We start from the raw sequence: 13,551 nt of genomic DNA, 5'->3' as shown, positions 1-13,551 counted from the left end.
ACTACTATACATTGGACTTTTACGGTAATACCAATCCTGTTTATAAATTTTATTTATTTTTTTGTTAAAGGAAAAGTTTTTTTTTAAACTTTTAATAATTTTTTATGGTAGAAAAAAAATGTATTCAACTTGTTTTGGTTTTTTTTTGTCCCCCATGACTTGAATTTATGATCGTTTGATTGCTTAAACAGTATCCTGTAACACTTCAGTATTGCAGTACTGTATATTGTATTTCTGCAGGCATTCTATTAAGACGTGCCAGAGGCAGGACTTAATGGGCAGAAAAACAAGGCCCCAGGTTGCCATGACAGCTGAAGGGAACTTCTGGATCTCATTGCAGAGGAGCCATTTGGAATTCAAAGGGAGCCCCTTCCTTTTGTGGGATGATTTAAATGCTGCTGTCAGACTTGACAGCGGCAACTAAATAGTTAACGGCCATGATCGGAGTCTTCTCCGATTGTAGCCAGGTGTTGGCTGTCAAAGACATCCTATAGGGATTGGGCTTGGCTTCCAAGCCTGTTCCATACTAACCTTTGTATAAACTTTGAGGCATGCGGAGGTACATTGTAGGGCTCCTGCACCTCTATGGAAACCCTATTATGGTACAGTACAAAGCAAAGCCGTAATCCCGCCGCGCACACGAGCCTGTAGTCCAGCACAATATGGAGATACATGTAGATGAGCTGAAGCCATTGTCTCCAATTGGCAATATCGCCACCGGTATTTTAAGTCATCAGTACCGGAATTAATGCCCACGTGATGGTTTTACACCCCCTCGGCCTCACATTCTACTTTAAGGCCCCAACAAGACTGCTTCCCCTTAGGGAAAATATTCAGAACCCTCTATAAGTGCAAACAATGGCGCGGGTTCTGATTCAGGAACGCGTTTTCCATCCTTTTTAGTAACACAATGAAAGCAGAGAAATGCTGACCTATATTCTAAATCTGTTCTGTCGTTGGCTGGTAAGCGCCGTCCACCGGGGGGCCACGGAAATGTGGGCATAATGGCTCTGCAGGAAAAATGAGATGTTTTCACCTCGTTCTGCTACAAATGGAGTTGACAAGATTATAGAGTTTATGTGAGAATCGCAGTCAGCTGCTTTTACCGAAGCTCCCGGCTCTGTGGATTCTTGTTCCCTCGTGGCTGAGTCCTCTTTAACCCCTCAATGACCAGGCCTGTTTGAGCCTTTAAAGCCAGCTAGTTTTTTTTTCTTCTTTTCCGTTTTTGTCGCGGTTTTGCCTTAGATTTTAGCAGTCATAACTTTATTGTTTCATTGATGCGACTGTATAAGAGGACATTCGCGCAGCGGCGTCCGATAATTATTTTTCTATGCAGATTCTGCCTCTGAGACCGCGGCAGAAATCCATGGTGCGTATATTGCCATGAATCCGCATTAAAAAGAAACATGTTCCCTCCTTTTTTTCTTCCCCCACAACGTGGATTTAATATCTGCAGTGGAAAATCCGCGTTGTGAACGCAATGGCGCAGATTCCCATTCAAAGTGAAGGATGTGGATTTTGGCAAGAAATCTACGCCAAAATCGGGGCCAGAATCCGTCATGTAAATATAACCGGGAGCCTTATTTTATGTGTAAGAAGTTGTATTTCCTTTCTACGCCATTTGTACGTACAGTATATATCATCTACTGTCTAACTTATATAGTTTTCGCCAATGAAAGTATGTAAAAAAGCAATTTATTGTAGGGTGCGTTCCACAACTTCGCCGCAGATTCGACAACAAATCCGCATCCCTTTACTGGCCCCAGAAGTAATAGTGACCTACACAGTGACCCCAGTAGTGATAGTGACCCCCTATATCAGCCCAGGTAGTAATAGTGTCCCCTATATTTGCCCCAGTAGTAATAGTGTCCTGTATATTGGCCATAGTAGTAATAGTTTCACCTATATTGGTCCCAGTAGTAATAGTGACCCCCTATATCTGCCCCAGTAGTAACAGTGTCCCCTATATTGGCCTCAGTAGTAATAGTTTCCCCTATATTGGCCCCAGTAGTAATAGTGACCCACACAGTGACCCCAGTAGTGATAGTGACCCCCTATATCAGCCCAGGTAGTAATAGTGTCCCCTATATTTGCCCCAGTAGTAATAGTGTCCTGTATATTGGCCACAGTAGTAATAGTGTCCTGTATATTGGCCATAGTAGTAATAGTTTCACCTATATTGGTCCCAGTAGTAATAGTGACCCCCTATATCTGCCCCAGTAGTAACAGTGTCCCCTATATTGGCCTCAGTAGTAATAGTTTCCCCTATATTGGCCCCAGTAGTAATAGTGACCCACACAGTGACCCCAGTAGTGATAGTGACCCCCTATATCAGCCCAGGTAGTAATAGTGTCCCCTATATTTGCCCCAGTAGTAATAGTGTCCTGTATATTGGCCATAGTAGTAATAGTTTCACCTATATTGGTCCCAGTAGTAATAGTGACCCCCTATATCTGCCCCAGTAGTAACAGTGTCCCCTATATCGGCCTCAGTAATAATAGTGTCCCCTATATTGGCCCCAGTAGTAATAGTGTCGTCTATATTGGCCATAGTAGTAATAGTTTCCCCTATATTGGCCCCAGTAGTAATAGTGATCCCCACAGTGACCCCAGTAGTAATTTTGAAACCCATATATCTGCCCCAGTAGTAACAGTGTCCCGTATATCGGCCTCAGTAATAATAGTGTCCCCTATATTGGCCCCAGTAGTAATAGTGTCGTCTATATTGGCCATAGTAGTAATAGTGTCCCCTATATTGGCCCCAGTAATAATAGTGACCCCCACAATAGCTCCAGTAGTAATAACGCTCCCTCCTATATCAGCCCCAGAAGTAATAGTGACCCCCATATTGGCACTAGTAGTAATAGTAACCTCCAAAGTAGCTCCAGTATTTATAGCCCCCCCCCCCAGAGACCAATAGACTTACCTCCTCCTTGTCCTCAAAGTGCCGCTGCTCCTCTGCTTGTCGATGCACACCCGGACTCGTTCTCCCCTCTCCTCCTGCAGAACCACAGAGGAGAGGTCAGGGGAGGAGGTTCCTGGATGCACACACTGCCGTCAGTATGTGCACCCGTAGCAGCATCATTGAGTGATTACCAGGCAGGGAGCCGCAGCACCCCGGCTGGTGATCCCTTTCATGGTGAACCGATGGGACAGATATGCTGAAAGCAGGACAAAAGATTGTCCCACTAAGGGGCCCCAGGGACAGCGGGACACAGGTTACGAAAGTGGGACTGCCCCGCCTAAAATGGAACGCCTGGTCACTTTACCCAGGGGTCTTGTACCAACTGCTTGAGATTCCTCTGTGAAACGTATATCCTCGGTAAAGTGTTACACGCACTGGAAAATGTAGAAATGTGCCATATTCATCATTGGGTTGCGCTAATTTTGTCCCTCGAACACAGACAACGCTAGCGGTATGACCGGCACAATGTCCTCAGGTTCATGCTAAAGTAGTGCATACAAGTCATCAAACCCGGGTCTCTCTTCTTCATTTTGCTCTCTTCACAATGAGCAGGTAAATAAAACACAACAGCCCCCCAACCCCGATATGTCGGCGCCCCGCTGTGACTATAATAGAACCATTAGTATCAGAGTACATAGACCGCTGCACAAATATAATGTGAGACCAAATCAATGAGCAGATGTGATGGAAGGCTACTGTAGGATTCCTGCGCATTACTCTGCATGCGTCCTGCGCGCCGGCACAGATCTTCACCATTCTGAAGGCTGTATTACGTCTGATGCTATTCTCTGCTTTCTTCCCCTCCGCAGGTATAATTTATTTATTGTATTGTATCCTCTCGGCGTAGCTGGTGAACTCTTAACAATTTATGCTGCTTTACCGTATGTGCGGAAGACCGGGATGTACTCGCTGAGGCTTCCAAACAAATACAACGTGTCATTCGACTACTACTACTTTCTCATCGCTGTCATGTGTTTTTATGTACCACGTAAGTCATTCCAAAATACGCCCGTCAGGTACCGACCTGGCTGCAGGAAAATGTACCGAACTTGACAGAACTTGTTGAATTGCTGTTAAGGAGCAGCTGCCGCCCCTCCTGACTCGTCTGCTTCAATAATTGTGTAGCACATGAAATAATAATCTTGGAGCCTCCTTTTTTAGAACTCTGTGTTGTGTTATTCCTCCTGGAAATGAATACATTGGATGTTACCAGTTGTAGGTGTGTCCCTGTACCCTCTGGCATCGTCCAATCCGTGCAGACAGTAGTAGGCCCTATTATGCCCATCGATTGCAGCCAGTGGCACCTCTTCACAGCTGCCTCCTTCCTTGGCTACAGGCACCGCCATCTTCCCGTTCCACAGTGTGGCAGAAATTGGACTATTCTTCCGTCCGCTTCTTGTTCACTCAGTTCCCCTAACGACGAGCACACACACAGTTTTCCCGTTCCCAAGTTCCTAGTGTTTCAGTGAAGGTTTTCAGAATCTGCTTCTTTCCCAGTTTGATTACCCAGGTTTCCCGAACTCTGCCTGTCATGACCTCGGCCCGTCATATTGATGAGGTTTTGTTTGATTGCTGCTTCTTTTTAAAAGAAGCAAAAAAGAAGAAGAAGAAAAAAGGACAAGACTTTTAGTGGGTTCGGCTGTGATGAGCCACCCAAGATTCGGGTTCGTGCCAAGCTGAATTTTTGGCAAAGTTCGACCTAAACCAGGGTCTGCCTGTTTTCATTCACAGCGCACCGCACAGTGGGTCTACGTCTGCTGTGTAACACGTTGTAGGGGGGCATCCTTCAGGATGGTAACACCCTGTTATTGTATTCATAAATATTCAGGAATAACAATTGAGGAAGGCCCAACTAAGGCGTCCACGGGCGTTGCGTTTTAACGCAAGCGGATTTCCGCTGCGGGAGAACACTAAAAGTCACCGCAATTTTCCGCGATGAACCTATCATTATGATAGATTAATCACGGAAAATCGTGGCATCCCGCGAATTTTAAACGCAAGCGGAAAATTGCTGTGGATTTCCGCTCGTGTACATCGGGCTGCGCTTTCCATAGTTATCCTACGGAAAGCGTTCCATGGATTATCGCCGCGGGTAACACAATGAAGAATTGCCCGTGGACAGGAGGCCTTAGAGTTCTAAGGAAAACATTGAATTGTTATTTCATGGGCTATAAAGTATTTGCTAAAACAAGAATAAATGTTCAATACTTTGTAAATGTTTTAGGCAGGAGTGGAAAAAAGGCTACAAGTAAGGATGCTTCCAAAAACAGAAGTGTAAATAGTTCTTAGTCAATGAACTAAATGCAAAGTAACAAAACAGAAATGTAAATCCCATCAGTATTCAGTGTGACGCCCTTTGCCTTCGCAGCAGCATCAGTTCTCCTCGGTACACCTGCACACAGTTTTTGAAGGCACTCAGCAGGGAAGTTATTCCAGACATCTTGGAGAACTAAGCACAAATCTTGGATGTCAGCTCGCTCCAATCCTTCTGTCTTTTCATGTAATCCCAGACAGACTGGATGATGATGAGATCAGGGCTATGTTGGGCCAAATCAGCACTTCCAGGACTCCTTGTTCTTCCTTACACTTAATGACATTGGCTGGATGTTGGGGGTTGTTGTCCTGCTGCAGAATTAATTTGAAGCCAATTAGTGACAAGAATCCTTCCTATACTTCATTTTTCCACAACTGTCTACAAACCTTTACACGGTACTATATGAGCTTTTCCAGGGCCCAACCTTTTCCACTAACAAAACCATATTATGCCTAATTAAATGATTAACATTTGTGAATATATTATATATATTTAAAGGCTCACATGAATAGAACAATAGCGGGTTTTTCAAGAAAAGATAAAAGATTTAAATCATCAAGAGGAATAAATAATAATAATAATCTTTATTTGTATTGCGCCAACCTATTCCGCAGGCATGGATAAATGCAAACAATACAACAATTACAATGTGAGGTACAATCAGTTTGAAACTATTGGGGTGGAGGTGATACAGGAGGTGCAAGGGAGGGGAGGAGTGAGGCACAGGGGAACACAGGCAGTAGGGGATTTCATGTGGAAATCAGTTATTAGAAGGCAAGCGGGGTGGGGTGATAAGGAGGTGCAGGGGTAGAGGTCATATGTGACAGGCAGGGCGGAAGGTGTGGGGAGCCATAGGGAGGGGCAGGGGTAGAGGTCGTATGTGATAGGCAGGGTGGAAGGTGTGGGGAGCCATAGGGAGGTGCAGGGGTAGAGGTCATATGTGACAGGCAGGGCGGAAGGTGTGGGGAGCCATAGGGAGGTGCAGGGGTAGAGGTCATATGTGACAGGCAGGGCGGAAGGTGTGGGGAGCCATAGGGAGGGGCGGGGGTAGAGGTCATATGTGACAGGCAGGGCGGAAGGTGTGGGGAGCCATAGGGAGGGGCGGGGGTAGAGGTCGTATGTGATAGGCAGGGTGGAAGGTGTGGGGAGCCATAGGGAGGTGCAGGGGTAGAGGTCATATGTGACAGGCAGGGCGGAAGGTGTGGGGAGCCATAGGGAGGGGCGGGGGTAGAGGTCGTATGTGATAGGCAGGGTGGAAGGTGTGGGGAGCCATAGGGAGGGGCGGGGGTAGAGGTCGTATGTGACAGGCAAGGCGGAAGGTGTGGGGAGCCATAGGGAGGGGTGGGGGTAGAGGTCGTATGTGATGGGCAGGGTGGAAGGTATGGGGAGCCATAGGGAGGGGCGGGGGTAGAGGTCGTATGTGAAAGGCAGGGCGGAAGGTGTGGGGAGCCATAGGGAGGGGTGGGGGTAGAGGTCATATGTGATAGACAGGGTGGAAGGTGTGGGGAGCCTTAGGGAGGGGTGGGGGTAGAGGTCGTATGTGATAGGCAGGGTGGAAGGTGTGGGGAGCCATAGGGAGGGGCGGGGGTAGAGGTCGTATGTGATAGGCAGGGTGGAAGGTGTGGGGAGTCACAGGGAGGGGCAGGGGTAGAGGTCCTATGTGATAGGCAGGGTGGAAGGTGTGAGGAGCCATAGGGAGGGGTGGGGGTAGAGGTCCTATGTGATAGGCAGGGTGGAAGGTGTGAGGAGCCATAGGGAGGGGCGGGGATAGAGGTCGTATGTGACAGGCAGGGCGGAAGGTGTGGGGAGCCATAGGGAGGGGTGGGGGTAGAGGTCGTATGTGATGGGCAGGGTGGAAGGTATGGGGAGCCATAGGGAGGGGCGGGGATAGAGGTCGTATGTGATAGGCAGGGAGGAAGGTGTGGGGAGCCATAGGGAGGGGCGGGGGGCTAGGTCAGGGGATTTGGTATGCCTCCCTGAAGAGGTACATTTTTAATAAATGCAGATTCATTCCAATTAATCTGAAGGCCTAATAGTGAACCACTACTTTAAAATAGCAGAAACCCCCAAAGCGATGGACTAATGTGACCCCAAAAAAACTACATAATATCAACACATTATGATATTTTCTTCTTCTTCAGAGCCACAATCTGACCCTGTCACCAGCCAAGCCAAAAACCTACTGCACATGGATGAGGGACAGTCATCCAGAACCAGTCTGTCTGTACACGGTTATCTTTTCCTTCTGGAGAAGATTCTGGCTTTGGCTTATATTCCCAGTCTTTGTTACAAGGTCTGACATTGGCTTGCAGGAATGCTACCTTCCAATAGGTGGTGCTGTAGAACCATTGTTCCATATTTCTATTTGCATATTTCCCAGAGGAGCCTGCATGGCCCTATAAGTCTTAATGCACCTTCTAGATGCTCTCCCTAAGGAGAAACGATACCTTTCCTGACCAAACAATAAAGCTGAAACAGGACAGCCGTGTCTCAGTCTACAATAGATATCAAATCCTGGCCAAAGCGTGGTAATACAAAGGTGTAACCCAACCAATATAAACCTTATCAAATCCCATCCTGATCATAGTGTCACATAGAAAAGTCCAGCCTTCTGCAACAAAAGCCAAAGCGTTTTCTTTCCCATATTGGATGGCCCACGCCGGCTCTCCTAATAGTCTCTGAAGTGGCAGGTATAGGCATAAACCCACAGTGATCTAAAAACTAACGACCTCCTGACCATCCGGCTGATTCTCCCTCAGGATCCTATATAATAGTATGACTATATTTATTGGTATTACATCTCAAAATGTTTTTTTGCCTAAATCCGTATTTTTCCCTTTTAGTGTTTCCCCAGCTATACTTCCACATGCTTCGTCAAAGAAGAAAAGTTCTGTACGGAGAAGTCTTTGTTGAAAAGGACGATTAACCCCAAGAGCACAATCTGCAGGACTCTCATCTTACAACCAGACTTTGAGTCAACGAGCAGCAAAGGGCCTGTTGGTTTAATATCCTGGATAACCTCATATGACCTCTGTCTTCCGATCTCACATTCTGTCTTGTACCCTTCTTTTTTTATAGGTTCCAATCAGGATGACACTGACTCATGCTTCACCGAGTACACAAGGTGCATTGTGAGCTTTTTATAGAAAGAAAGAGTGAAGCAACACAGATTGAAGCGTTTCTTTATTTTTGTACTGTATATCTATATTGACCACATCTCAGCAAATCTGAAAGCTGAAATTTCACCTATCCCTCCATATAACCAGGGACCGGCTGTAAATGTTACCTCTGCACACCCTACAGCTACCGGATGCCCCTATATCCATTATTATAAATGGATTACTATATGAAAAACATAATGGCCTGGTGTTAATATGAAGCTGGAGGTCAAGATGGCTTCAGTCTCAATCATCACTAATTGAAGGAGTTAACCGTAGAGCAGAACTTTCTTCAAACGAGCTCAGAATGGTGGAGTAACAAGAGAAGCCATACTCGCCCCAGCCACTTCCGTTCTGCCGATGCTGCTCTCCACTTCTGGTTTCAGCAAGCCAGTGGTGATGTTACCCATGCCAGGAGCGTGTGCCATATGCAGCCAATCGCCGGCTCCCTTCAGCCAGTAATTAGCTGCAGTGGTTAGTAGTCCTATTGTGTGGATGTCATCATTCTGCAGCCGGAGGTTAAGACCAGTGGAGCCGGAAGAAGCAAGTATGGCTTTTTGTATGTTATTCCCCCTGTCTGAGCCCGGATAGCTCCTTTAAGAAAGTAGGTGCCATCGAGATCTCACACAACTGGGCCAAGGTATCAGTGGTGTATTCTGTACAATGTGTTCTTTTTATGATCTTGTCAAAAGTTGGGATATGTCAGAAATGCGTTGCAAAAATGCAACAGTTTTTGACAAAATCTGAATAAACTTACCGATGCAACTGTGCCAAATTAATACATGAGCCTCGGTGTATATGCCAAAGACATCTTTATTTTACAAAATGACTAATCACAGTGAAGTGAGGGGCTCATATTGAAATACCCCTCCAGGGTCGGTGGACTGCAGGTGGAATGGACATGGGGGATGCCATCACATACCTCAAGTACATTGGCAATGCAATGATGGCCCGAAATTGTTGGCTTCTTCTCCTCGGCTGGCAAAGCTCACTGGTCCCATCAGTTGACCACATTTGCAATGCGGGCACACACAACATTTCATTGTCAACAGCAACGCTGGTGGAAAGCTGAGGAGAAGGCCACCAACTGTGCCGAGAGTAATCCTCACCCTGGGGGGGGGGGGGGTTGCATTCTTCTCCAACTCTTTCTAGGTGCTAGACACCAGAAACACCTCCCCTGCTTACGCTCCTCTAGCCTTAGAGAACCAGTTTCACAAGTGCTTAAAGGGACAGCACTTAAAACAGAACATACACTCCAACAATTGAAGTCAGCATGTTATAATGGGGGTTACGGCACCCCAACACATAAGCGAAGATTAAAATAGGGTTCCTTACTGGTCCGGGTTAACAGTACCACACCCCTAACTACCGAGGATATGACCACTTGGTTCTTGTTTGCTTCCATTGCTTTTCCAAGATCTTTGGGTTTATTCCCCACACCATTGTTTGTACAGCCTAAGGAGAGGAGGTCTTTACAAATGTTCTTACCACCCGCCAGCCATCCTGGTTTGGGCTCCTTCTGTCCAGGTTGACCACATTAGTTGCATGGTCTGTCTCTATGGTTCAGACACGTTTGGCATTCGTATTTATTATTTAACCCCTTGAGTGGCGGGTTTCCTACCACCCTGTCGTGCCCACCAGGGCAGGTTTTTTAAAATGGTCTAATCATTGAATTTCAACTAATTTTGCAGTTGCGTCTCAAGAGCCATAACTTTTTCATTTTTCCATTGACACGGCCATGTGAGGGCTTGTTTTTTGCGGGACAAGTTGTGATTTTTTAAACAGGGGGGAGGAAAAAAAAATGGGGAAAAAAGAAAAAAAGGGGCCATGTCATTAAGGGGTTAAATAGTGTACTAACTTCCTTCTCTGGGTCATTACGACGCACATGGATACCACATGTGTGATTGTATTTTTGATTTTTTACAAAGTAAAGGGAGACAAGTGTTTTTATAATTTTTTTTATAATTTTTAAACTTTTTTTTAAATTTATTTATTTATTTATTTTTGTCCTTTTAGGGGACTTCCACAGGGATCCATCAAGACCCCTGATCACATTACGGGGGTCCGATGGTTACAGCCCTTTACATGCTGCAGTGACAGCCCTTAACATGCTGCAGTCACATAGACTGCAGCATGTAAAGGGTTAACACAGAAGAGATCGGAGGTTTTCTCTGATCTCTGCTGTAAGAGCAGGTACCTAGCTGTCCTCTGACAGCTAACAACCAGCTCTCCCTGCCACAGAGACCATCGGCTTGCTTCTGACAAGCCGATGGTCTCTATGGCAACCTGTAAACAAAGCAGGAGATTGCCGACATATCGGCAATATCTTCTGCTGGTTTTTCAAAGCCCTTGCACTGCTCTGTGTGGGTCTGTGCAGGCAGAGCACACTGTCACAGCTTGTGGCATTGTGCTCTGCAGCTCCCATAGTGATACATAGCCCGGAAATCTTCCGGGGTATATCACTATGGGCAGTGGAGCTCGTCCCGGAAATTTTCCGGGCGTGCCACTCAAGGGGTTAAAGGGGTTGTGCCAAGATATACAACTCCTTTTAGAGTGTGAGGCTTTGGAGCAATCAGTTAGTTCCGCTCTCGGCACTCCTGGCAAACAGCTGATTTGCTAGGGGAAGCTGCGGCTAGCCTGACTATTCCCCTATAGTACTTTTTCTAAATGTAGCATTATTGAATGGCCATCCTATAATAACAGGAAGCAAAAGGCCTTCCAGGAAGGGAGCCACTCTTACAGAGACCCTGCTGTATGCCGTTCATATACCCTAATGAGGCATGTAAACAGGCAATGCCATCTTGGGGGAAATGGAAAAAAAGCTATTTCACCGTTGTTTTTTGGGATGTGTTTGATGGTGTTCACCAAGTGGTATAAATATGTTACTTTTATTTACGGCTCATCACGATTCTGAAACAGGAATAAAAGTTAACATTTTATACTGTAAAAACGTTTGGATGCCACAGTCAGCAATGACAGCAGCATCTGCGGGGTCATAGGGTGTAAAGGGCTGATTAGATAAGCCAGTCCTCATCATTTCACTCCTTTTCTTCCATATGTGCGTAAATATGCTCTTTGATTGGTTTTGGGGGATAATATGAATAAAAATTCATGCCACCTCTCCCCTGGGACAGGGAGATATATAGGAGAATCATAAATCTTCTCTGTTGCCTACTCCTGCACCTCTCCCCATCCCTCTCTCCTCTGCGCTCACTGACTAAAAAGTGACAGCTGTAACTTCACTATTCCCAACCCTACTTCAAATGGATGTAACTCTGGTTCTCTAAATGCTACTGACATACTTTTGGAGTCATTATGAAGCAAAAGTGTACTCGAAGGAGGCCCAACGTGGATTGGTACTTGAATCTCCTGTAGACAACTGTAGATGACATCCTGGATGTATAGTCTGCCCATATTGGAGGATAAAAAGGCCACTTCCACTACACTTTCACATAGGCCGTACTATCAGAACTTACGTTTCCTTGCTTTAGTCATAGCAGCGGTCCCATAGCACTTTTAGAGATGTGGTAAGTGGATTTCTGCTTCTTACATGTTACTCTTCAATTAGGTTTTACTATCTCTCTCTGACAGGGGTCACAACACAATCTTGAAATCCATGTACTGCGCCTGTGCGCTATACCATCGTGTAGCACATCTGCTGCTTCCTATTCAAGTACGCTATTGTTATATCAATATAGAACAACCAGTAATGAGATATAGCGCTGGGTCTGGCTTTTTGACAACTTGCTGAATTTACAATATAATGAGTGTTCAAATATTATTTTTTATTAAATGAGATTTCTTGGTGGGAAGGGGGATACATGAAAAGATATTTTACCCCAACATAAACAATTTTTCTCCTGTAAATTAATTTGTATTACGTGACAGGTGATAATTGCCAAAAGTACCAATATTCACAATACTCCCCCATGAACTGGACCACAAAAAAGTGGATTTAGGCCTATGCCACAGGGGCATATTTGTGCAGCATTCTGCATGCACAATATACAGTGAATAGAACCCAGCACATGTGAAAAAAGTCTTGGGTATACTAATAGATCATAGACTGAACATGAGTTAACAATGTGATGGAGCAGCCAAAAAGGCAAACACAATTCTGGGATGTATTAGGAGAAGCATAGAGTCTAGATCACGTGAGGTCATTATCCCCCTCTACTCTTCCTTAGTCAGACCTCATCTGGAATACCGTGTCCAGTTCTGGGCACCCCACTTTAAAAAAGACATTGACAAACTGGAGCAAGTTCAGAGAAGAGTTACCAAGATGGTGAGCGGTCTGCAAATCATGTCCTATGAGGTACGGGTAAAGGATCTGGGAATGTTGAGCTTGCAGAAGAGAAGGCTGAGAGGAGACTTAATAGCGTCTACAAATATCTGAAGGGCTGTCACAGTGCAGAGGGATCAGCCCTATTCCCATCTGCGCAAGGAAAGACTAGAAGCAATGGGATGAAACTGAAAGGGAGGAGACACAGATTAGATATTAGACAGTGAGGGGATCAATGAGTGGAACAGGTTACCACGGGAGGTGGGGAGTTCTTCAATAGAAGTGCTCAAACAAAGGCTGGACAAGTATCTGTCTGGGATAATTTAGTGATCCTGCACTGAGCAGGGGGTCGGACCCGATGACCCTGGAGGTCCCTTCCAATTGTATGATACTATTTCAATGGGTTAGTTCACATGCACATATTTTGCGTGTGTATTTCGGTCGCACAAAAACCTACACAGCATGCTCTATTTAACTGTGTATGTGTGCAGGAAAATAGCACTTAATTAACTAATTGTGTCACAGAAGGGGAAACAAAAAATTAAAAACAATCACAGAAAATGTCCGTTACTTACTGGGTGTGGAGTACATATAGATGTGTCCTCCTCTCACCATGCAGGTATCTGACTACCAAATGGAGGAGCCAATAACACCTGTGAGGGCACCGATAGGACACCCACTCACACTGCCTCCTGATAATGAGGGGGGTGGATGATTGGTGTACAATCCCACACATAGTGGATACAGGGTGCCAGACCATTCTGATATATGTAGTTCACCATGCGGACCAGCAACCTATTAATGACGCCATGATAATTCGGGGTTGCCCTGCA

The 13,551-nt window shown here is 45.6% G+C and overlaps 1 protein-coding gene across 1 annotated transcript in view; it reads left to right on the top strand.

Moving 5' to 3' along the window:
- HACD1 (3-hydroxyacyl-CoA dehydratase 1) overlaps positions 1 to 9,215 on the top strand; it is a 68,268-nt gene extending 59,053 nt beyond the window's left edge. The window contains exons 6-7 of the mRNA XM_066585778.1: positions 3,774 to 3,952; positions 8,122 to 9,215. Coding sequence (XP_066441875.1) covers positions 3,774 to 3,952; positions 8,122 to 8,204 — 262 coding nt within the window. The 3' untranslated portion in view covers positions 8,205 to 9,215. The remainder of the gene's footprint in view (positions 1 to 3,773; positions 3,953 to 8,121) is intronic.
- The last annotated feature ends 4,336 nt before the right edge of the window (positions 9,216 to 13,551 follow it).

This window comes from Eleutherodactylus coqui, chromosome 12, assembly GCF_035609145.1.
Source record: "Eleutherodactylus coqui strain aEleCoq1 chromosome 12, aEleCoq1.hap1, whole genome shotgun sequence".
NCBI classification, from domain to species: Eukaryota; Metazoa; Chordata; class Amphibia; order Anura; family Eleutherodactylidae; genus Eleutherodactylus; species Eleutherodactylus coqui.
The sequence above is the reverse complement of the archived record's forward strand: the minus strand, read 5'-3'. Positions and strand labels throughout refer to the sequence as shown.